This window comes from Anolis sagrei, chromosome 4 (assembly GCF_037176765.1).
Source record: "Anolis sagrei isolate rAnoSag1 chromosome 4, rAnoSag1.mat, whole genome shotgun sequence".
NCBI lineage: Eukaryota > Metazoa > Chordata > Lepidosauria > Squamata > Dactyloidae > Anolis > Anolis sagrei.
Window position 1 is genome coordinate 170,450,958 of NC_090024.1, and position 24,367 is coordinate 170,475,324.

Sequence of the window (24,367 nt, forward strand, 5' to 3'; positions counted from 1 at the left end):
CAGGTCTAATAACGTATTAGGCCTCTGGGAACTAACTTCTAGGGCCACTTTCCGTGATCGGGGGGGGGGGGGCATTTCCATCCCACACATTTTGTGCTCCTGGAGCTCATTTATATGTTCCAGGAGAGCTCCAGCAGCAGTTTAATGGCAACTGGGTAAGTTATCTTCTTTTTAAAAGGTTTTTAAAGGGATTCTGGGGTAGAGGTGTGAGTGTCTCCCTATGTGGACACGCTCCCCCCCGAAAAGTACATGCTTTGGGGGATTTGTGTGGACTTTAACCCAGGCATAATTGAATTTTTAAAACCTGATGGCTCCCAGGTTAAAGGGCTATGTAGAACTGCCCTCTGACTAAACTAAAAGTACTTCTTCTGAACATTTTTACAGATGTGGGGGAGAACTGAAATGTTTTCTCAAATTCATTCCCCCCCCCCCATCCCAAGCTCATTTACTTTGCTGCTGTTATCGCATGGATCATAGTCCCAATGGTAGCCATCATCTTCCCTTATAGCTTTCCTAAGTAGCATCAATTATTCATCTCCTTCCATGGAAATGGGGGGGGGGGGGCATTATCCTCATTCTCCTTTGTTTAATTATGACCCATAGACAAGCATTGCTTGCCTAAGGAGGTTGGGAATCTGGCTTTTAAAACTAATTTATTTAACACTTTAAACAATTCCAAAAAGAACTCAAATGCTAAGCTTAGACAATTAGAAATAAGATGTTATGAATTATTCATTAATTTAAAAGTAACTTCTTGGTATTGAGTAACTGATGCAGTACTGATATCTCCCCACAGGGGATATATTTTTGGCTGAATCATGGTTACATGAAACTAGATATGATCATACACCATTAAATTGCATCACTTCTGGTCACTTATGATGACCCCATGAATTGAGTATTCAAGGAGTGTTCCTTCCAGTGTCTTTCTCTGAAATATAACTACTAGGGCTGGGTAACAACGGAAAAATTTGTTTCTAAACTCGTTTCGTTTTTAGGGTGTCCATTGCGTTTCATTTTTTAAAATTTTTTCGTTATTTACGAAATTTCGTAAATTTCGAATTGATTTGTTAATGGCGGACGCGATTGCGCAATACGCTAAAAAAACCTCCAAATGGGACAGGGGGAACTTCTGAAGCTTCCCTCTCCCTCTGTTGTTGACTGTTGGTGTGATAATTTATTTTTTTATCACTGATAAAACAAACAACAACTATAAAACTTGCACCAGACATACGGAAATAATAACGAAATAATTTCGAAACGATTTTGAAACGATTTCGAAACGATTTTGAACCAATTACGAAACAATTACGAAATAAATTGAAAAATTTCGTTTCGATTTTTAGTTGCTCCTGCATGGCTCAATATCGGATCGTAAGCTAATTTAAATACGAATCAATAACGAATTACGAAATTAACGAACGAAACCGCCCAGCCCTAATAACTACATCTGATATTCCCCTATCTATGTGCTGGGGCAGATTCTGCTTAACTGTAATGATCAAATACTGTCCGGTGCCTTCAGGATATTTAAGATCAAGTTCTTAGTGAAGATGGGAGATTGTGTTCTCATCTCAGTCTCCTTTTGTCTTATCATCAAGAATTGAGCCCCCAGTGGAGCAATGGGTTAAACTCTTGTGTCTGCAGAACTCCTGCCCAAAAGATTGGCAATTTGAATCTGGGGAAGCAGGGTGAGCTCCCATCTGTCAGCTCCAGTTTATGTTGTGGGGACATGAGAGAAGCCTCCCACAGGATGGTAAAACATCTAGGCACCCCCCTGGCAACACCCTCGCAGATGGCCAATTCTCTCACACCAGAAGTGACTTGCAGTTTCTCAAGTCACTCCTGACACCTAAAATATAAAATCCAGGATTATATTTTGCTATTGAAACTTTCATGAAGTCTGCATTTCTATACACCCTGGGTTGAATTAACTCCCAATTTACTATTGACTAAAGCTGAATTAGATCCGTTTGCACATTCGTAATTAATAACATAGATGGTTTACAAAGCTTGATTTATTTATTTAAAACTGTCCTGCAAGTGATTATCTGTTCCAAAGACAATTTAACACTATCCTTGAGCTAATAATAGTCATAGCTAAATTAATGCACAATTACTTCCTGTTATTTTTGTGTCTAGAAAAATAATTCTGTGTGCTTAACTTAAAAGCCCAGGTTTTTTATATTAATACAGATTGGCCAGACCTTAAAACCTGAGCGTAAATTTTGCCATCTTACTTTATGTCCATTAAACTAGCAAACATATATTTAGTCAGTGTAGGCTTACCACCTAAACACACGCATCACTGAGATTTATGAAAAAGTTTAATCAAGTGTAATTTACATAGAGGTCATCCTAGTAACTTTGCCCTCATGTCTTAATCACAAATTCCTCTTTGTACTATTAAGAAATAATTCAATCAACCATTAGGCTAACTCACAAAAAATGATGAAATGGCAATCTATGATATCAGATTTCTAATGCTGTTTGCTTAGAGAGAAAAGAATGTGTAACCAAAAAAAAAAAAAATCAAAGGAAGGAACAACAGCAGCAATAACAATGACAAACACCCACATGATGTATACAATTGACTTCCATCTGAAAGTCATGTCAAATATTGTGGGAGGCTTGATACAAAATAACAGACTACGGATAAACACATAAAATACTACTTTATTATATCCCAGGCACTGGAATTGAGATGTACAGAGGCATCTGAATGTAGTACCGCTGTTCAAGTACTAATCATGCAAAGTGCTATAAAAAGCTCTCAACTGGAGTTTACCATGAATGACAATGCTAAACAAAATGAAATCACCGCTGAGATGATCATCTAAATAAGTTGATGGTATAGTTAAGGTATCAGTATATCTGCACATACCATTATGGGTAATTTTTTGAAATGCAATCCTGATCAAAATTCACTTAAGCTTTGGAATCATTTCCATAAGTCTGTTGTTGAAAACAAGCTCTTATCCCCTTGAAATCAGTGTGTGAGCATGTGTATGTGACAATGTCTTCATCCAAATTTATAGAAAAATAGTAAGTGGGCACTTGCACTCAAGGAGTGAGATATAGTGTCTCAAAAGAAAATAATTTCTTATAGTTTCCTTAGGATGTTAATGTAGGTGTGCTGCAGTGTGGTTCCATTTTAACTGCCATTGCACAATGCTATGGACTCATGGGATTTATAGTTTTGCACCCACTCTTTGGAAGAGAAGGCTAAATACTTTGTAAAACACAGCATTGAGCCAGGACAGTTTAAATGGTGTCAAACTGCATTTATTCTACAGTGTAGTTGCACCTGTAGTAACTGAGTTTTATAAAAAGTTCACTGGGAGTTGCAAGTTAATTTTCATTGGCGTGTAAAGACAGGAGGTTTGCTCATTATTTGCCTTGAATCTGAGTCAGGTGTCTGACACTTTCTAAAACAAGTCCATAAGCTATGTTACTGGATTAGTCTAGAATAAAGCTGGTTTGCGCTAGCCACATCAATGACAGAAGGCCATAAATGATCATATTAATATCCCTCCTCTGCCTAGTTAATTAAGCAGGTAGGAATGTGTAATTATTATTTTATTTTTTTGACATAATGGCAAGTGATAAACATTTCTTTGTAGCGCATGAGAAATTATCTGTGGTAATTTTGTAGCTAGAAGCACATGGGAATGAGCAGAAATATGCATAGACTAATGATACTAAGGATGACTAAATTTTAGGGGTCTGTTGTAAACACATTTTTCAGCCATGCGTCGGACTCAATTAAATGCGAACGTAATATTTGTCTTCTTGTTAATTGTAGTTGAGATTTCATCCCCTCAAAGCCTGGAACATTATTGGTGCTACCCTTTTAAAAAGATTGATTATATGAATGTATCATCTGTACTCTGGACAAGAGGCCACTGTTAGACTATGGAAAAACATAATGGTTTCCAACTGACAAGGGGGGCAGACATGGCTGCATTTTATCACCCTAACTTGTACCAGACCTCAGTTATATCTGATGGAGGAAGTATGAAAATTTGAAGATGGAACATCAGCAATTTAAGATATACAGATAACACATTCTACTAGCAGAAACTAATCAAAAATATTTACACATGTGAAGAGGTGTAAGACTTCAATCCTGGAAACCAGGCTGAGAGCATCTGGATAAGAATGAAAGGGAACAAAGACTGAAAAAAGATGTAGTTTTGGAGGTCAACTACAGATGTCCAAGCCAGATGGAAAAAGTCAACATGGATTTCTCAAAGAACAAGTCATGCCAGACTAATCTTATCTCTTTTTTTGATAGAGTTACAAGCTTGGTAGAAGCAGGGAATGCTGCCAATGTGGCATATCTTTATTTCAGTAAGGCCTTTGACAAAGCCCTACATGACCTTCTTGCAAGCAAGCTAGTCAAATATGGGTTAGGCAGTGCTACTATTAGGTGGATTTGTAATTGGTTAAGCGACCAAACCCAAAAGGTGCTCACCAATGTTTCCATTTAATCCTGGAAAGAAATGACTAGTGGAGTGCTGCACGGTTTAGTCCTGGGCCCAGTACTGTTCAATATGTTTATGAATGACTTGGATAAAGGTTTAGAGGGCATGCTTATCAAGTTTGCAAATGACAGAAATTTAGAAGGAATATCAAATATTTCAGTGGACAGGATCAGAGTTCAAAATGGTCTCAACAGATTAGAGAACTGGGCCAAAACTAACAAAATAAATTTCAACCAAGACAAATGTAAGATACTATACTTAGGCAGAAAAAATGAAATGCAAAGATACAGGATGGGTGATTCCACCTGAACATTAGGAAGAACTTCCTGATTTTAAGAGCTATTCAGCAGTTGAACTTTCTGCCTTGCAGAGTGTGGTGAAAGCTCCTTCTTTGGAAACATAGGCTGGATAGCCATCGGTCATGGGTACTTTGTGCTTTTCCTGCATGGCAGGGGGTTGGACTGATGGCCCATGTGGTCCCTTCCAACTCTGTAATTCTTTGATTCTCTGTCATTTCTTAACCTTTTCTTCTTCTCCAGACTAACCTTTTCTTCTCTATAGGCAGCTCCCCAAGCCAACTCCCATTAGGGCATCCAGACCTTTTACCATTTTTGATTTCTCTTCTTTGGCCTTGTTCCAGCTTGTCAATGTTCTTCTTGAATTATGATGTCCAGAACTGGACACAGTATTCCAGATGAGTCTGATTAAAGCAGAAGACAGTGATATTATTATTTCCCTCAATGTAGACACTATACTCCTGTAGATGTGATATAATCTTTGGTAGCTGTTTTATCAAGCTGTTAATACATATTAACATTCTGGTCTGCTCTTAGATCCCTTTTACATGTATTTTTGTCAAACACATCTCTAATTTGATTTTTCCCTACCTAAGACTAGATCTATACTGCCATATAATGCAGTTTAAGAATGCAGATTAACTGCATTGAACTGGATTGTGTGAGTCTACACTGCCATATAATTCAGTTCAATGCAGTTAATCTACATTCTGAAACTTTGTTACATGGCAGTGTAGATTCAACCTAAGTGTAATACCTTACATCTCCAGCTCATCTCCTGATTGGATATTAGCCAGCACGTCAACGACTTAAATCAAGAAATAGTTTTCTAAGATCTACAGAGACACTCGCTGGGACACCACAGCAAGCGAGACTCCAAAAGTGGCAGGCTCAAACCCAGAATCTCAATCAATGGCTGATAACAAATGAGAGACTCCCCCCTGGGCACACAGAAAACTGGGCGACTTGGAAGGCGCTGAACAGACTACGCTCCAGCACCACGAGATGCAGAGCCAACCTTTTTGCAATTGTTCACCTTGATTAACAATGAATGGCCTCACACCTTCAAAGCTTGGCTGCTTCCTGCCTGGGGAGTCCTTTGTTCGGAGGTGTTAGCTGGCCCTGATTGTTTCCTGTCTGGAATTCCCCTGTTTTTTGAGTGTTGCTCTTTATTTACTATGCTGATTTTGGAGGTTTTTTTTTAAAAAAAATACTGGTAGCCAGATTTAGTTGAAAAGTAGTTGTTCTACTCCAGAAACTTCATGTAGCACAAACGGTGTGTGTGTGTGTGGAGAGCCCTTTTGTGGTGGACACATGCTATCTTTATTGCAGGGAAAGGGTTTATTGCAGGGAAAGGCTTTGCTGCCTTCTCTTTAGACACCTTTGTAGATTCACTTTATTTTATATTTAGGCAAAGATTGGTGCTCAACCATCTTGCCTAATAAGCAGCAAGGCAGTGTGGAATTATTCTGTGATGTTTGGATGTCTCCCATGGTTATTTTGATTTTCAGAACCATTAAGCAAGTAACTTTGGCAAAGCCTAAACAAACAGTTTTAAAATCTCACAGCTTCCCTTCCCTTGTGAGTGGCGATGCAAAGAGGGACGAGGTGGGTGTGGCTAAGCACAGCTCTTCTTGAAGGCCACGACCCCAGTGGTAGAGATTGCAAAAGGTCCTGTAGTTTAACAGCAAGACCTTTTGCAATCTCTACCACTGGGGGTGTGGCCTTCAAGAAGAGCTGTGCTGCTGCTTAGCCACACCCACCTCTTCCCTCTTTGCATCGCTGCCACGCACCAGGGAAGGGAAACCGTGAGATTTTAAAACCATTTGTTTAGGCTTTGCCAAAGTTGCTTAATGGTTCTGAAAATCAAAATAACTGTGGGAGACATCCGAAAATAATTCCAAAAAAAGGGTAAGTGGTTCAAATTCGGAATTGCTCCTCCCACTATTCCTGCATGGTTCAAAATTGGTTCAAAAGTCCAAATTCGGTAAGTTTTTCCAAATTTTAGGTTTTTCCAAACCAAACTTAACAACCCTAGAGAATACTGTCACATTCCAGACCTTTTGAGGGTTTTAGATATGTTATTGCCTGTGCATATAATATATTCACTGGGCAGGTTTAAAATTCAGTGATGCATATTGTGCCCTGAGGGACCCCCATATTTAAAGAAACAAATAATCATTGAAAGGATTACCACATGAGGTTATTGAGGGTTGCTAAGAAATACTTTAAAGTAATAATCATTGTGCCAGATCTTCTTTCCTATCATTCTTACTTTTTCACCTATGTAACAACTGTTAATTTTCAGTCTATCTGTGAATATCCCATGATAGATACAAAATAATTTCATGGAAAGGATTTATATCTAACATAGCAACACCACAAGCTGCACATTGTCTATTGCTAGCAATTCTAAGGTTGACCTCTCATGAGGTTTTCTTGACAAGATTACTTCAGAGAGTTTTCTTGTCCTATTTTTTTCTTTTTGTTGGCACGGTTTGCAACTGCGCCTTGAGTATTTCACTCTTGAGAAACTCCCATCCACCTGTAACTCTCTTCTCTTTTAGTATCTGTGTCCACGGAATGCTGCTCAGTGTTTCCTTCATTTTTTGGAAATCAGCTCTCCTAAAGTCCAAAATGCGGGTTTGACTTGTCTTAGTTTCGGCCTTTCTTTGTACCTCAAATTGCAGGAGCACATGGTCACTTGCCCCTAAAGATCCTACCACTTCAACCACATCGATCAGGTCCTCCACATTTGTTAGGATGAGATCAAGAGTAGCCAATCCCCTTGTTGCCTCTTCTACCTTCTGGACCATGAAATTGTCTGCAAGGCAAGCGAGGAATTTGTTGGACTTTGTACTCTTGGCCGAGTTTGAGGCTTTCTCTGAGGCTGAGAGTGTTCTTGTCCAAGGTCACTCATAGGTTTCCAAGACTGAGTAGATATTTAAGCCTTGCTCTCTAGAATCATAGTCCACCACTGGAACCTCCACACCATGCTGACTGCTCCTCCTGGCCATTTCTGCCCCGCTTTATCAATTTATCGTTGTCACGGAATAAACAAATAATCTTTTTACTAAGTACCCTGGTACCTTTTCTTGCAACTTTCACAATACTATAGTAGCAATTAGATTTTTTTTTTGGCTTTCATGTCATCCATGTTTGTAGGGCAAGAGAGTGTGTTCCTTAATCCAGTTGCCAAATATGGTTTTTAGGTTTAATTTGCATCAGTTGGTTTAATTTTCACTACTTATTTATTAGGTATTGAGGAAAAATGATTTATTTATTTATTTATGCATTTGAAGCTGAATAAAAATGACCCATGATAAAAGGGTTGGCTCTTCTTGCGTTGCCATTTTTTAAACTGCAGTAAACCTTGAAGAGCCCTAAAATGTATCAGTTGACTGAAATGGATAAAGATGTCCAGGTGTGATGTTCATATTCCACGGTGAGCTATGTCACTTCTAGTCACAGAGGAGAAATGTTACCATATGGCACATATTGTCTTAAAGGAGAACAACACTGTCACACAATAAATGTAATTGCACAGTTTTCATGTTCCCTGTAATGTTTCTGTTACAAGGTCACTGTACTTTAATAAAGCTGAATATTTTATCTGGCAAACTCAACTATAGATGCTCTAAGTTGTTTTTGAAAAAAATTCTTACAAAAGCAGAAGTAGACATTCATGAATTGATCGACGGTATGACATTAGGTAGAACACTACAGTATTCGGGCCATGATTCCACACATATGTGACATATGCAAGTAGTGATTTAAAATGTGAAATACATGTCACATTTTCTGAAAGCATTGAGAAGATTAGAATCATTCAGAAAAGTACAGCTAACATAAACAGTCACAATGGACTATTATCTGATTTTTTTTGAGAGAGAACAGTGAGGAGAAGAGAATGGATCAGAGGCCGAGTAAGGCTGGACAGTGGACACATCTACAGGGAACAGAAAGTTGGTCAATAAATTCTACTTTGGGATTTCCATATGCCATTCTAAATTTATTGTTCAGCCTAATGGTGTTCCCAATCTTCTCCTAGCTCATGCTGTATTACAATACATTACAGTGCAGAGATGTATTATGAGTATTTATGCCTTTTAAAAATCAAATCCAGGGATCTTGCTCAATATGTTTCTTTTAAATGCTGACATGCATAATGAGAATATTTACTGCCAAGGGACTTACACAGATGCTATTCTTTGCATGCACCTCAGTCTTAAAAGGTTTTCGCTGTGCCGAGTAGTAGGTAGAGCTTATAAAAGTATGCTCCATCTTTGCAGTGAAACAATAGCTTGTATCCTTCCCCATTTCCTGACGGTTTTTGGAATTTTGGGCAAGAACATTATCTTAACATCACCTGGGAATATTTAGTTTTTTTTATTTTTGTGATAGAATTCTTCATTTTTCTAGATCAGTGGTTCCAAGCCCATGAGTAGTGACCCCATTTGGGATCACAGAGTTTTCTGTGATGACGATGCCAGGCAGTGATGAGCTATGAAAATTTTAAAGAGGGAAAGAAAAAAATAAATAATAACATAATCCAAATGTTACTATGCTTGCATTTTGAGTTTTACACTTCTTTGTTTCTACATATCTCTATGAGAGTGAATTTTCAATGCCATGCTGAAGAAAAAGATGCCATTCTACATGGAAAGTGTTGAGAATAAATATCTGACATGTTTCGCATTGACTTCAAACCAATAACAATGAATGAATTTGTTGTTGTTCATTCGTTCAGTCGTCTCCGACTCTTCGTGACCTCATGGACCGGCCCACGCCAGAGCTCCCTGTCGGCCGTCACCACCCCCAGCTCCTTCAAGGTCAGTCCAGTCACTTCAAGGATGCCATCCATCCATCTTGCCCTTGGTCGGCCCCTCTTCCTTTTACCTTCCACTTTCCCCAGCATAATTGTCTTCTCTAGGCTTCGCTGTCTCCTCATGATGTGGCCAAAGTACTTCAACTTTGTCTCTAATATCCTTCCCTCCAGTGAGCAGTCGGGCTTTATTTCCTGGAGGATGGACTGGTTGGATCTTCTCGCAGTCCAAGGCACTCTCAGAACTTTCCTTCAACACCACCATGAATGAATTACTTCCCTCTATAATAAAATAACACTTTAACAATTTGCTTCAAAATTTGAATTTATAATTTCCAGGGGATACTCAAGAATCAGTTTGAAAGAATTCTGAGTGGATTGTAGACCCATTTTCAGTGACATCAAAACCAGCAGCCTTCATAGAATCATAGAATCATAGAATCATAGAATCAAAGAGTTGGAAGAGACCTCATGGGCCATCCAGTCCAACCCCCTGCCAAGAAGCAGGAATATTGCATTCAAATCACCCCTGACAGATGGCCATCCAGCCTCTGTTTAAAAGATTCCAAAGAAGGAGCCTCCACCACACTCCGGGGCAGAGAGTTCCACTGCTGAACGGCTCTCACAGTCAGGAAGTTCTTCCTCATGTTCAGATGGAATCTCCTCTCCTGTAGTTTGAAGCCATTGTTCCGCGTCCTAGTCTCCAAGGAAGCAGAAAACAAGCTTGCTCCCTCCTCCCTGTGGCTTCCTCTCACATATTTATACATGGCTATCATATCTCCTCTCAGCCTTCTCTTCTTCAGGCTAAACATGCCCAGTTCCCTAAGCCGCTCCTCATAGGGCTTGTTCTCCAGACCCTTGATCATTTTAGTCGCCCTCCTCTGGACACATTCCAGCTTGTCAATATCTCTCTTGAATTGTGGCGCCCAGAATTGGACACAATATTCCAGGTGTGGTCTAACCAAAGCAGAATAGAGGGGTAGCATTACTTCCTTAGATCTAGACACTATGCTCCTCTTGATGCAGGCCAAAATCCCATTGGCTTTTTTTGCCGCCACATCACATTGTTGGCTCATGTTTAACTTGTTGTCCACGAGGACTCCAAGATCTTTTTCACACGTACTGCTCTCGAGCCAGGCGTCACCCATTCTGTATCTTCAATGTAGCAGAATATGAATTCCTTATAGACATGGTTTCAAACAGCCACTGTCAAGCATCATTTAAAAGCAATCCACTTCCCAAATTTGGGCTCATGGGAAGATCTTCTAATATTAAGTTCAAAAGCTGAATTGCTCTTACTGCCTTTTGGCTCTATGTACCTCTATGCAACAGCCTTTTTGAGGTACATTGCTACAATAAATAAATATCAAGCTCGTTTGGATGCAGAAGACGATATGCATCTTCAACCAACTTCTGTGACACCGGACATTGACAAACTGCCGCAAGAAGCAACCACATTGTTTACATTAACTTTGGGTGTACATATAACACTGTAACGTTTTTCAAATATCTTAACTAGTTGTCATATCATTTTGTAGTTTTAAATAATGAGTAATATTCTCTCTAGTTCTTTTTTACTATTACTTCCCCCCACCTCTACATATATATACCTTATTATTCACACTTCCGTATACGTATCATGTGTAATAAGCCTCATAGAACATAGACATATAGAACAAAATACTAAACATTTCTTGGGGCTCCATGAGAAACTTTTGCCATCTATCTCTATTGTGTCATTTGCCAAATACCATTATTTTTACTTTGATTTATTGATAAGTAGGGAGTTCTCATGGCAATAGGAATTAAATTTTCTCAGCAACCTATGCAGAACAGCAGTAAAAATTATGTGGCAATCAAAATGTTTTTAATTGAAATTCCCATAAGATGAAAGTATGATAGCCAATGTAAGGAATGCTGGGAGTTGCAGCCCAAAAACATTTAAAGGACCATTAATTTCCACTACTATGAAAAGGTGTTTCATATATTGCAACATGAATGTTTACATATGTGAACAACATGTAGAATACTCTGACGATGAAGTTAACCATGCTTGTGCATCCAGATGCGATCCTCCACCCCCCACCCCCACCCCCCCAGAGCTTAGTGTTGTGAATGTTAGTTTATTGCTCTTAGCTCTCAGTAGTAACATCTGCTTTGGCATTTCCCTCCAGCATAATTTAAACATTACTTACAGTTTCTGACTCATCATCCATGTGCCATTAGTCTTTTGTAAAATGTTGTGTAAGCGCATGGAGACAACCCTTTGATAAAGTCTCTGTAGATATTCAGAGGAGAGCACAGTGAGGAAGGAAGGAAGGAAGGAAGGAAGGAAGGAAGGAAGGAAGGAAGGAGGCATTTGATTAGGTTTTGTTGTCACATGTTTAATTTCCTTGCATTTCTTGAGATATTTAAGACATTCATCTCCTAATCAGAAAGAAACAAGAAGGGGTCCTGGGCTAGAACTATGGAATTGCAGTAACCGATTTTGTTTATTTTTGTTTCCAGAAAGATGAAGCCTATATCTTTTTGGTTCGCAGAGTTCAAACCTGTAGAATAGTGGTAACATTATTAGTTTGTTTCCTGGATGATTGCTTACCAAATAATGAAAATGTTATTGTGTAATCTGATAGCTGGATTTTAGATTTTGACCCATTCAATCTGAGTTCAAATTTCAACTAAACTTGGACATTCCTGAATGGCTGGACTTGGATCTGGCAGTTTCTCTCTTTTTGTTTCATATTATCACATCAAATTGTTGTGAAAGTATGTGAGAAAGATGCCAAAAATCACAGATTTTGTCATATATCCTCTTACCCTAAATTATATAGCAATAACAATGTTCATGGAATTACAGGGTATATTCCTCTGGGGGAAGCCCCATTCTACTATTTTTAAACTTTGTATCAGCAATTTGGTTTGTCTTCATTTCCTTCTCTGGCTCAAATGTGTGTGTAGGACCTCATCACACTAGAACAATTATCCACTTTAAATCTGGTTGCTGCCTCCTGTAGAATTCTGGGTTTTTAGTTTAGGATGGGGTCTTTAAACAGTTCAGTAAGAGAGGTTCTGGCCCTCATTAAACTTCAAACCGCAGAATTCTACAGGAAAGCAGCCATAGGAGCTAAAGGGGGCAATTGCTCTAGTGCAGGGCTCCCCAAGCTGAGACACATGGCCTGAATCCAGCCTACCAAGGTCTTTTTCCTGTTTCCTCCCTAACCCTTTCATTAACTAGTACATGGCTGGCACATGCATGATGTGGCAGTGGCAAGTACATTATGTGGTGATGATGGTGATAGCAAGTGAAGGTGAGTGGTAGCAGTAGGTGTGTGGCAGCAAGTTTGTGCGTGTGATGGTGGGTGTGTGGCACAAACAATGCATACGTGCACACATACCTGATGCATGTATGCATACCCAATGCATGCACACACACCTGACGCATCCACACACAATTAAAATCTGGCCACCCAACAGTCTTATGGACTGTATCTGAACCTCCACTTTAAAAGTTTGGGAGCCCCTGCTATAATGTGATGCGGTCCTTGATAGGATATGTTTTTATGTTGGAGGCTTGCTCTTGGCAGCATGTGCATGATGATACCAGGTCAAAGCTTCCCTCCATGACAGTGATTGTCCATGAAGAAGCACCAGCTGCCCATGCCATTGTGCAGAGTTCCCCAGCACTGATTTAGCTTTTATTGCAGTTCTTAAATATAAACATTGATGCTGTCAATAGGGAGTGTGCATATATATTACATTAGTACCAAATATCTCATTTTGTAATTATGTTCTGCAAAGTGGGCTACAATGAGTCTTTTACATTGGAAGTTGCTTTTAGTCTCATGGTTAGAATCACAAGAGCCATTTAGTCCAATCTCCTGCCACACAGGAAAACACAACTTAAGCATTTGTAAAAGATGAGCATCCAATCCAACCATATCTAAAGACCTCTATAGAAGGGAAGCGCATCACCCTCCAAACAGTCTATTGTAAAACAATTTTTACTGTCAAGATGGTCTTCCTAATGTGGAATTTATTTTCTTGTAATTTGAATCTATTCGTTCTATGTTCTAGTCTCAGGAGCCATTGAAGACAAGCTTGTTTCACCTGCTATGAGCATCCCTCCAGATTTTTAAATATGACTAACTCATCATCTCATCAATCTCTCTCCTTCAAGATCAACATACCTAGCTCCCTAACCCTTTCATTAACTAGTCTTTTACAGAACTTTACTGAATACTGTGCATGGAATTTGATCAATATATATAGATAGATAAAGCAGATGAACAAATCTGACCTTAACACTTAAAATTAAATGACTATAGGCATTGAATTGCTTATTGTTTTATACGTTTTTTTGGATTTTCAAGGTCATGTTTCTCTTTGTCTCCTCAGGCCAGGATCGCAGTGAAGCCACTTTAATCAAAAGATTTAAAGGTGACGGTGTTCGATACAAAGCCAAACTCATTGGGATTGACGAAGTTTCTGCGGCACGAGGCGACAAGTTATGTCAAGATTCCATGATGAAATTAAAGGTGCTGTGAAATCTTTTACATTTAAAAATTACTCAAGATAGAGGGATACAACTTTTAACTAAAGATAAAATAGCATTTGTTTAGACTACAATTGACTTTAAGGTGGCTATGTTATGAAGTTAAAAAGTCTTGGGCATGCCAAAATCTTACCTGAGACTCTCGTCAACAAGCAGTTTTCTTGTACCTTTTATTATTGTTTCATTGCTGTGGAGTTTTTTAAAATTGCCATTCTGTCTTGTAAAAGCAATTTCCAATGTTGTGGTCTTGTTTGTGCACTGTAGAAGAAACAGCAAGGACTTCTGTGTCACTTAAATGTTAACCAATTTATCATGAAATATGTTTTGAGGGCTGCAGACCCATTCGCCAGATGCCTGAAATGTTATTCTGAATACTGAATTCAGTATTCAGCCAGATATATATTCAGTGCTGAAGGTTAGAGGTAGAAACTAAGTGAAATTAAAAGTGCAAATTATTGACAGTAACAATTGCATTGAATTGTAAATATCACTTCCACTATTCCCCATTGCTCATTATTAAGTGTCAACTAATATCATTTTTACTGTTTTACATTTACCCGTATATATTCAAGTATAAGCCGACCCGAATATAAGCCGAGGCACCTAATTTTACCACAAAAAACTGGGAAAACATATTGACTCGAGTATAAGCCGAGTATTATTTGGTGGATAGAGCATCTTCGCTACCGCCGCCACCACTTCTCTCCCTGAAATCGTTCCAAAGGCTACTTAACATTACTAATGCAAGAACCAAATGTCAGTGTTGGAACACCATTATATGTAGTTTTCAAGCCGGGGGTGGGAAATGCGGCCACTACGGGTAAATTTCAAAATAAAAATGGATACCACTAAAATTACATTAATTTAGGCAATAGGAAGTGAAATGTTTTTTAATACTTACATAAAACTGTAATTTGAGATAAGACTGCCCAACTCTGATTAAATCATTACATATCTTCAATGTAAATGTACTTACATATCCTTCCAATAATAATAGAGTAAAATAATAAATGCAATAGTAGAGTAAAATAATAAATGTAATAATAATCATAAATAGTGTAAAATAATAAAGGTAATAATAATAATAATAATAATAATAATAATAGGATAAAATACTGAAAATGTAATAATAATAAAGAGAGTAAAATAATACATGAAATAAAAATAATACTAATAACAGAGTAAAATAATAAATAACCTTGACTCGAGTATAAGCCGAGGGGAGCTTTTTCCGCCTAAAAAAGGGACTGAAAAACTAGGCTTATACTCGAGTATATACAGTAATTTCCTTCTTTATTCGTTAGCGGTCTTGCCTCCATCAATTCTGTACAGGCAGTCCCCAAATTATGAACAAGATGGATTCTGTAGGTTTGTTCTTAAAGTCAGAACATGTACTTTTTAAAGTGTAACTCCAAGCAAAAATAAATTTATTTTAGCTTTGAATAACATGGGGAAGAGTTAACACTTCTGTGGTATTTGCTTTGCTGTCTGGGTTCCTGTTCAGAAGATTTCACCTCACTTTCTGTCCCTGTGATAATTGAATTTTGAAAAAAAAATTGGCATATTTTGGAAACAAGGATTGGTGAAAAAGCTTCAGTGGAGGTTATCTGAAGGACCATATATCTTTCTATGAACCTGGTAGACATCTATGATATACTGGGGAGGGCCTTCTCTCTGTCCCACCACCTGATCAAGTGTGTTTGGTGGGAAGAAGGGAAAGGGTCTTTTTAGGTGGCTGCTCCCAGACTATGAAACTCCCAAGAGAGACCAGGATGGCCACAGACAGGTTAAGACCTTCTTCTCTCAGCAGGCATTTGGGGAAGAAATAAGTGGTTGGCTTTGAGGAGGTTGTGAGTGGGATGAGGGGGACTGTGAATTTTAAAGGCTATTTTATGAGTATTTACTATATTTTAATCTGTTTTTACCACACTGTAATATTTAATTATATTTTTAACTTTTGTATTGTGCTTTTAAAACTTGACTAAAGGATGGGATGGTTAGCTGCCTTGAGTCTCCACAGAGAGAAAAGAGGGATATAATTAAGGTTAATTATTATTATTATTATTTTGAAAAACATGGCTTGTTGTGGGAACAAGGATTGGTGATAAAACCTCAGTAGAGACACCTTTTTCCCCATGATAACTCTTTCAGGAGTGAATTTTCCATCTTAGGGGTACATTTCTCTCCGTTCCTGTTGTCTCATCCCCATTCTTAACTAAGTTGGAGGTTTAAGTTGGATGTTTATAATTCAGGGACTGCCTGCATACCAGGAATATTCCAAAAATTTGAGATAACACTAAATGCATCTGATGAAACGGTCTGTTGCCCATATGATCTTATGGTATAATAAATCTGTTAGTCTTTAATGTGCCATGAGATTCTCTGATGTATTTGATACAGACAATTAGATTAGGCTTCATAAATGTTTCACTAAAAGTGCATGAAGCTCATTAAAAGTAAGATAAATTGCCTTTACTCTGAATTAGCTTTGTTTTCGCTCAGTGACATAATGAAGTAGCTAAATCTGACTTGTTATATAATAATGCAATTGTCACTGAGAAGATGAAGTGCAGTTAAAGGAGTTTTGTTGAATCTGCTGTTAATCAAAATGGTAAACACTGAATAGCAAATAATGAAAAGGGGGCTATAGATTTCTTTGATGTGTATGTACAAGTGCTTTTTTCTGCAATCCCATCTTAAAATTAAATCGAGAATGCTCTTTTACGAGACAAACAAAACTTTGAAAGAAAGATATATTAGAAGGGAGTGAAAAGATACCAATTTCATCCTAATGGTCCTGTTTACAAACATGAAATAGACATGTTGATACCATGATTAACACAGGGATATTCTACATACAGCACCATGGGAGGGGGGGGGTCATTTTTTTAATATTTCAAATGTATTAGCAAACTGTGGTATACACATAAGTAGGAACATTATGAAAACAGCACACGAGGGGAATGTAGATGAATCCATGAGTATAAGGAACATTTAAATGACTCAAACCATTTGTCTTTGCTTCTTTTATCTTTCAGCCCGATGTGTCTATCACTTACGTAAAAACAGACGGTTCAATATAAATCAATAACAGTCTGTCAGGTATAACATACACACACCTTGGACTTCAAGTAGTTTCATTATCTGATATAAATATGAAGTATTTTTAATATTTATTGATGGATCAGGAATCAATCATTTTAAAAGTCATGCTTTTATTGTCCCGAAACAGCATGTGCCATGCAGCAGCCATAGAACTCGTTTGTTTACAATTTCTTTCTCATTTATTGTTTGGTTCCATCTGCCAACAAGTGGTTTGGGAAATTTCTGGCTGTTAACAAGGTTAGGCTTTGCTTCTTTGTCCCTCTCCCAGAGGACTATGATTTCCATATCTCCTTGAAGATGTTTAATTCCTGTTAGCATAATTGAGAGACTTGCCTCTGTAATGTTATGAGGTTACAAGAACTAGGAGAAACAGGTGGCATCACGAATTGAAATTGCTGTCTGCTGCTGTTCTGTAGGCATTTATCATGCAGTATGATACTATTTATTTCTATTTTAATATTCATGTCCTTCTGCTGAAGCTTTACCTGCTAAGATATATTGATTTGTTAGCCTTCCCTAGTAACCTGCTACAGGAGGAAGGGGAGTCTAAAACCTCTGTTAAGAGTAGCTTGACTTCTTGTGTTTTGACTGTGAGGAATTAGTCACCAATTATTCCTTTCATAAGAATATTTTATTTCATAGGGATGCAGTATGTATACAGAATGAGTGATGATCGCATATTATTGTATATGGAGTCTCCCATTATGAATCTCCAAAGATTGGTATCCAATTGACTTTGTCAAAATACTTCTCTACTTGGCTGCTTGAGAACCACTGAATCAATTTTATGAAGTGTCTAGACTTAGATAAAATTATCCAGACTCCTGTTCAACCACTTTTTCAAGATTGTTGGGCAGGGACTAACCTAGTAATCTTACACCAGTCATTCCCTCTTTCCCTTTCAATCTGGGTTTTTTTTTAAAAAAAATGGGCAGAATATATTATTCCACCCATCTTTCTATATCATATTTTTGTAATCAAAATATATATATATTAAATGTAATGAAGAATTAAACAAAGCATTTAAAAGCCTGGCCCATCCCCTTCCAGAAAAAGAAATAGAGGAAGAATATATTTCTCTGTTGCATTGATTTTAAGACTATCACATGCATGTCCTGCAGGAAGGAAGACACAATTAATTGAATGTGCAAAGCTACCTGATTATGATTTTGGATTGGTGAGCAGCTGTTAACCACAGTAGTGGGATTAGTAATTTGTAAGCAGTATATGATAGAGTCTGAAAATGTTGTTTCCTTGGATAGAGACCCAAATAATTGATGCAGTTGAATAAAACCTGCATTTCCGAATAGCCTATTTAATCACTTTTCATTTTACAGGATGTTACCAGATGGAGTCAGTCCAAATATTTTTTTCCCATAGTACTCCTCAAATATGATGCTTACACAAAACACAGCTCATGGTTTTAAATCTAATTTTCTGAACATATACAGCCAGGCTTCAAAACCAGTATTTCACCTTTTCTCAATGTGTGAGGGCATTTGGTTGAAACAAAAAGTAGATTTTTTCAAAAAATTCTGAACCATTTTTTTTTCTCCAAACAGGGAATTGTTGCTGCAGCTCGATCAAAAGGAGAACACAAGCAGAAAATATTTCTTACTGTCTCCTTTGGAGGAATCAAAATCTTCGATGAGAAAACAGGAGTAAGTGAAATAATGACATGACACAACAAAATTGATAATTGTATCTTTGAAACTTTCCTCAAGATGAGCAGTGGTATTGAATGGTCACACAAAACAGATGACAACCTTCACAAATTGCTATTATACATCAAAGCAACAGCCCAAGATAACTAAGATAGAGTGTTCCCAACCCCTCTTAATATAGGAAAAGGAAATTCATAATAACTGTTAGGAAGTATTTACAAGAGTGGAATAATTCTTATGAATGTAGAAATGGAAAAATTGTGACATTTTACTATTGTTAAAAAGATTTAAACTCAGTATGATCTGATAGAAACAAGACTGATTGGTAAGCCTTTCATTGGATACCCAAGGACCAGATAAGGGTACTTTTGGAACACAACTCCCAGAATAACACAGCCAACATGGTGTATTAGCATCTTGTTTAGCGGATATTTTGGAATTTAAAATGAACTTTTCTATGCTCCAGGCCAAATTTGACCTTTACTGCATAAATACTATTACAAGAAATCATTTTGTTAGATAAGTTGCTCATATAGAAAAACCTTTGAACTCTGGGAGGCAGAAGAAGAACGTTCAACAAAAGTGTCCTTCAAAGTTTTTATTTGCATTTCAATAAATGCTCTAGTTAGCATCAAAAGAGATTTTCTTTAAAATTCACATAAAAGCTCCAGAGACAATTTTGACTGGAACTATGGCAAGAGAGAAAGAATTAATCCCCTTCATCCTCATCTTATAACTATAAGACTGCTCAGGCTCCTCTGTGATCACAATTTCATTTACACATCTACAGTCAGTCAGTCAGTCAGTCTATCTATCTATCTATCTATCTATCTATCTATCTATCTCTATAATAAAAGTGTATGTATGTACGTATGTATGTGGGTGGTGGGCGGTGCAATGATGTTTCCTGCAGCCTTCCTCTTGGCTCCCACTTCCACAGTCAACTCCGTTCCCCACGAATGATGGACGTGGGCCAAACTTGGCACACAGACACACCCCCTCCCCCATGATCAATAGAACATGCTGAAGGGATTTTTTTGGGGGGGGGGAGAATTACCCCACCTGGTGGGAGTTATAGTTCGCCGTGCATCTAGAGAGCATTCTGATCCCCACCAATGAGAGATCTGGAGCAAACTTGGCACACAGAGCCCCCAGGACCAACCCATGTGGGAGTTGTAGATCACCCTGTATCCAGATAGCTTTCTGAACCCCACCCATATCAAATCTGGACCACACTTGGCACACAAACACTGGTGACCAACTGAACATATTGGAGGGGTTTGGAGGGGGGACCGTCCCACCCACATGAAAGTTGTAGTTCACACTGCATCCAGAGAGCATTCTGAAGCCCACCAATAACAGATCTGGACCAAATTTGGCACACAGAACCCTGGTGACCAACAGAACATACTGGAAGGTTTTGTGGGTTGGAGGTGTAGTTCACCCTGAATCCAGAGAGCATTCTGAACCACACTGATGACTGATTTGAACTGAACTTGGCACATAGACCCAATGTGGCCAACTTTGAATAGTGGAGGAGTTGGGGGAGGGGTTGACCCACATTTTTGGGAATGGTAGTTCACTCACATCTTTATGCATATTCTAATGGAAACATTCATTTAAAAAAACCAAAGGAAAGTGACTTTTTTCTAATAAGTAGTGTTTACACGTTAATACACTGATATTACCAAACATCCAAAAACAAACAATGCCTTTTTCAAATAACATTTAGCACTGAGGAACTGCAGATATTCAGGGATTTGCCTGGTAGCGCATTAGCCAATACACAACATTTTCTTCTCACTACCCTCATCACTTTGTACAAGTACCAGTATATTAAGTGCATGCAAAAGAAGCAGCTTCATTCTCGCTTGTTCTTTTACAATGGCCAAGATAGACTTGGAACATTAAGAACCCATCCATTCTTCATTTTCTCTTTCAATGTATGCAAAATGTTCCTTGAGGTTGTTCTGTGGATACAATGCTATCTTCCTTTGGAGAATGAGTTATATGATGATATTGTCTCGAAACATTGTGAAATAGGTTGAGGAAGGCTTTTAGTAGCCAGGTTTTCATTTCTCTATTTTGGTATTTGGAATGGAATGCACTACTCATGTGATTTTTTTTTTAAAAAACAAAAACTTTTTGTATTGTAGAGAGTTTTACTTAGAATTTTTGGTATGTAATTTTAGATATTATTTAATTAAGTAATTGCCTATATTCAGTTGTTGAGAAGAAAATCAAATGAGTGCAGCAAATTAAGAGTAGTATAATCATTTAATATTACTGCTAATGCTTATAAAATAATAATGCTCAGAGTTTAGTTTTCCTCCTTTCTGATGAAAACAGTTTGGATACTGTATATATATTATTTCAATAAATTACTGGTTGTTTAGTTAGGTTTTTCATCCTATATATTTTTTAAAAAAACTAAGAAACATCTATACACATAATAAATGTGAAAATGTGTATGTGTGTATGTGGCAGAGATGTCAATTCACACAGATAGCCTCCTGCCTCCACAAACAGGTGATGGTTCCCACTACACAGGAGACACCCATAGCTCTCCCTCCAAGGACATTTCAAGTTAGAGTGGGCACCATGAACATATCTCCCAACCTTTGCCAAGGTCCTCCCCAAACAGCATACTGCCCACCACCCAAGGAATGCTTTCAATCGGGTACAATTTAATCCTGGATACATTGTTTTGTCTCCAGAATGGATACCTCAGGGTTCTTTTTTCTCTTTCCAATGGTGTAGAATTTGCATGACCACAACCACTGCCTTTCACTTAATCCTTTACTACCCTTTTCTAGGTCACACAGCAAACAGGAAATGATCAGCAACTGAACAAGAGGTTTGGGGGAATTCACTAAATGATATTATCTAACACCCCAAAACAAACAAGGCCTTTATCAAATAATCTGGGCACTGCCAGGTACCCAAGCTAGTTATAAATAAAAGCAAAAAGTTGACATTGTGAGAAAATGGTTCTAGTGACAAACAACAGTTCTGATGGTGGAAAATTACTGGGAAAACTATAACCGAAATTATTGATTTTATACATAAAGGAGATGTGGCCTACATACTTACATAGCTCATTGTATTCACAAATCCTGAACAATGCAGAGAGCAGGAACTGATACCCTGTTGTTTCTTTATTCCAATCTATTGCATTAATGCAAAAAGACAGCCACTTAATAAAATTTTATAATTTATGGACATAGAAATATTTTGTTTTGCATGTTTCTTAGACCTGTTTAAATATAAAACGCACTTCAGCTCCCATAATATCGAACCAGTATTTTTCTGTGACAGAGGATTAAGTGCCTCACCCCAAGTTCATGTCTTTTGGGGTGATATTGCAGTAGTTCTGCTATCATTGGATAAATGCTTTCACTAGTTTTCTATCAGCTGTAGGCCTCTTAATTGGTCAAGATAATCTCAACATATGATCAGAGAGTGAGAGACCCCATCCATATGCAGTGCTAGAGAGGGACAAGGGTTTTCCTTGTTGTCCCTTCAAGTCTTGGCATTTTGGGGAAAGCATGAAAGAGCCATGTCTTATCTGGATAATGTCTCTTCAAATGGAGAAGAAGAAGGAAGAACACCAGGAATGAGCTCCAGACAGAGCTAGAGATGGGCCATCTTCTGACAGAAGCAGAGCCTGATCCATCCCAGGTAGCAGTTGAATAAGGTTTTTGCATCCTATCCCATGCTGACAGCTGAAATGCTTCAATCAGAGATATCTGAAAAGCTGTCTGTAATAGATTCTAACCTTTGCTGGCTAGGCCGAAGCCTAAGAGTCAGTGGGCTGGGTCTCCATCTTGGTAGGGCAGCTTAGAAATAGCTGACATCTTAGTATAGGCAAGGAGGCAAGGGGAGGAGTCAGCCAACTCCTGATTGGTTTAAGCACCAAGGGGAGGAGTTGGGTGAGAGTGAAAAAGGCTGTCCCTTCTGACAGGAGGGGGAGAAGGGTTCTGACAGAACAGAGAGAGGGATTCTAAGAGAGACAGGGAAAGATTCCAACAGAGCAGGGGGTAGGATTTCAACAGAGAAGAAGTATTATAGGCAGGGAGAAGGAAGCTTTTGAGTGAGTTGATCTGATAGGGAATGAAGAAAGGGACAAGGGCTTCAGTAAACCTTGACTAGGAGAGTCAGTGAGAAGACTTGTCAGCTTGTATTTAGGAGATAATACAAGTAGGCTTATTGCCCTATAGTGGAGAGGAGACTAGAGGAAGTCTGGTTACTCTGTAAGACAGTCAGGGTGACTGATCTTAGAAACACACTGTTTCAGAAGGTTGAATAGTGTGAAGGGGGTAACTCACTCCAAATAAAAGCTACTCCTTCTGTAGAAACCTTATGTCTGGTAAGCCTGAGCCTCAGTAACAAAAATACGCGTGTGTACCTCTCATTTTATGAGTTGTCATCTTCTTAAAGTTTAATAAACCTGTTATTAGTTCATCGTTAACTTGTCTCTGCCTCGGTCTGTCATACTTAGTGAAACCAAGTCAGCCTAAACATCTTTATAGCCCAGTCAGCAAGCAAAGGAGCCTCAAAGGAAGAACCAGAAGCTTAGGCACATATTACCTCAAATACACTCACACCTTGTTTCCTCAAACAGTAAAATTCAGGTGGTGGCGGCAAAAATCTACCAGTATCATCAGTCTCTCACATCATTAGTCATTCCCTCACTCAAATCCCTGTCACACAGGTGCGATAAGTGACACCTCGCCTGCGTTCCTTCTTTACACTGTCCTTTATCTTAAGTAAAAAAATAGAACTGGTTAATGATACCAACTGTGCTAATTTACTGCTGGCTATAAATTAGCTCAGCCAAGACCATTCTAGTGCTATAGACAATAGATATAATGCCTCTTGGCTTCCTGTACCTCTTTATACTTGACTTTGGAAATCTCTTTGGCAACGCTCTCCTTGGATTTCAACTTACCTCATGACTATTTCCTTCACTTTTGTATTGCATTGATCCCCAGAAATATATGGTACTCTCCAGGTGTCATTTTAACAAAAAATCAGAGGAGACCTAATTCTCTTTAAAACAAATGAAGTATGTTGCCCTCAAGGACTACAGAGGCAAATACAATATCTGTGTTTGTTAAATGTGGTGATTCTATCCATCTATACAACTGATAATTGCTTTGGTGAATCTAGTGCAGTGATAATTAGCTTCATACTGGCATGTTGAGTTGTGGCAATAAAAAGAGATATCTGCTTGTCCAGTTTTGTTGGATTCGTTTCAATTGGTTCAGCTTGAGGATGTGGACAGGATCCTTGGAGAGGTGCGACCCACCACATGCATCCTAGACCCCTGCCCTTCCTGGCTGATCAAGGAAGCCAGAGGGGGTTTGGCAGGGTGGGTGAAGGTGATGGTTAATACCTCCTTACAGAAAGGAGAGTTTCCAGCGAGCTTAAAGCAA

The 24,367-nt window shown here is 38.3% G+C and overlaps 1 protein-coding gene across 10 annotated transcripts in view; it reads left to right on the forward strand.

Moving 5' to 3' along the window:
- The window catches only part of DAB1 (DAB adaptor protein 1), a 787,489-nt gene that overhangs the window by 682,760 nt on the left and 80,362 nt on the right, over positions 1-24,367 (forward strand). For all 10 annotated transcript variants that reach the window (XM_060773589.2, XM_067467867.1, XM_060773591.2 and 7 more), the window contains 2 exons: positions 14,004-14,143; positions 18,828-18,926. In XM_060773589.2, the coding sequence (XP_060629572.1) occupies positions 14,004-14,143; positions 18,828-18,926 (239 nt within the window). The remainder of the gene's footprint in view (positions 1-14,003; positions 14,144-18,827; positions 18,927-24,367) is intronic.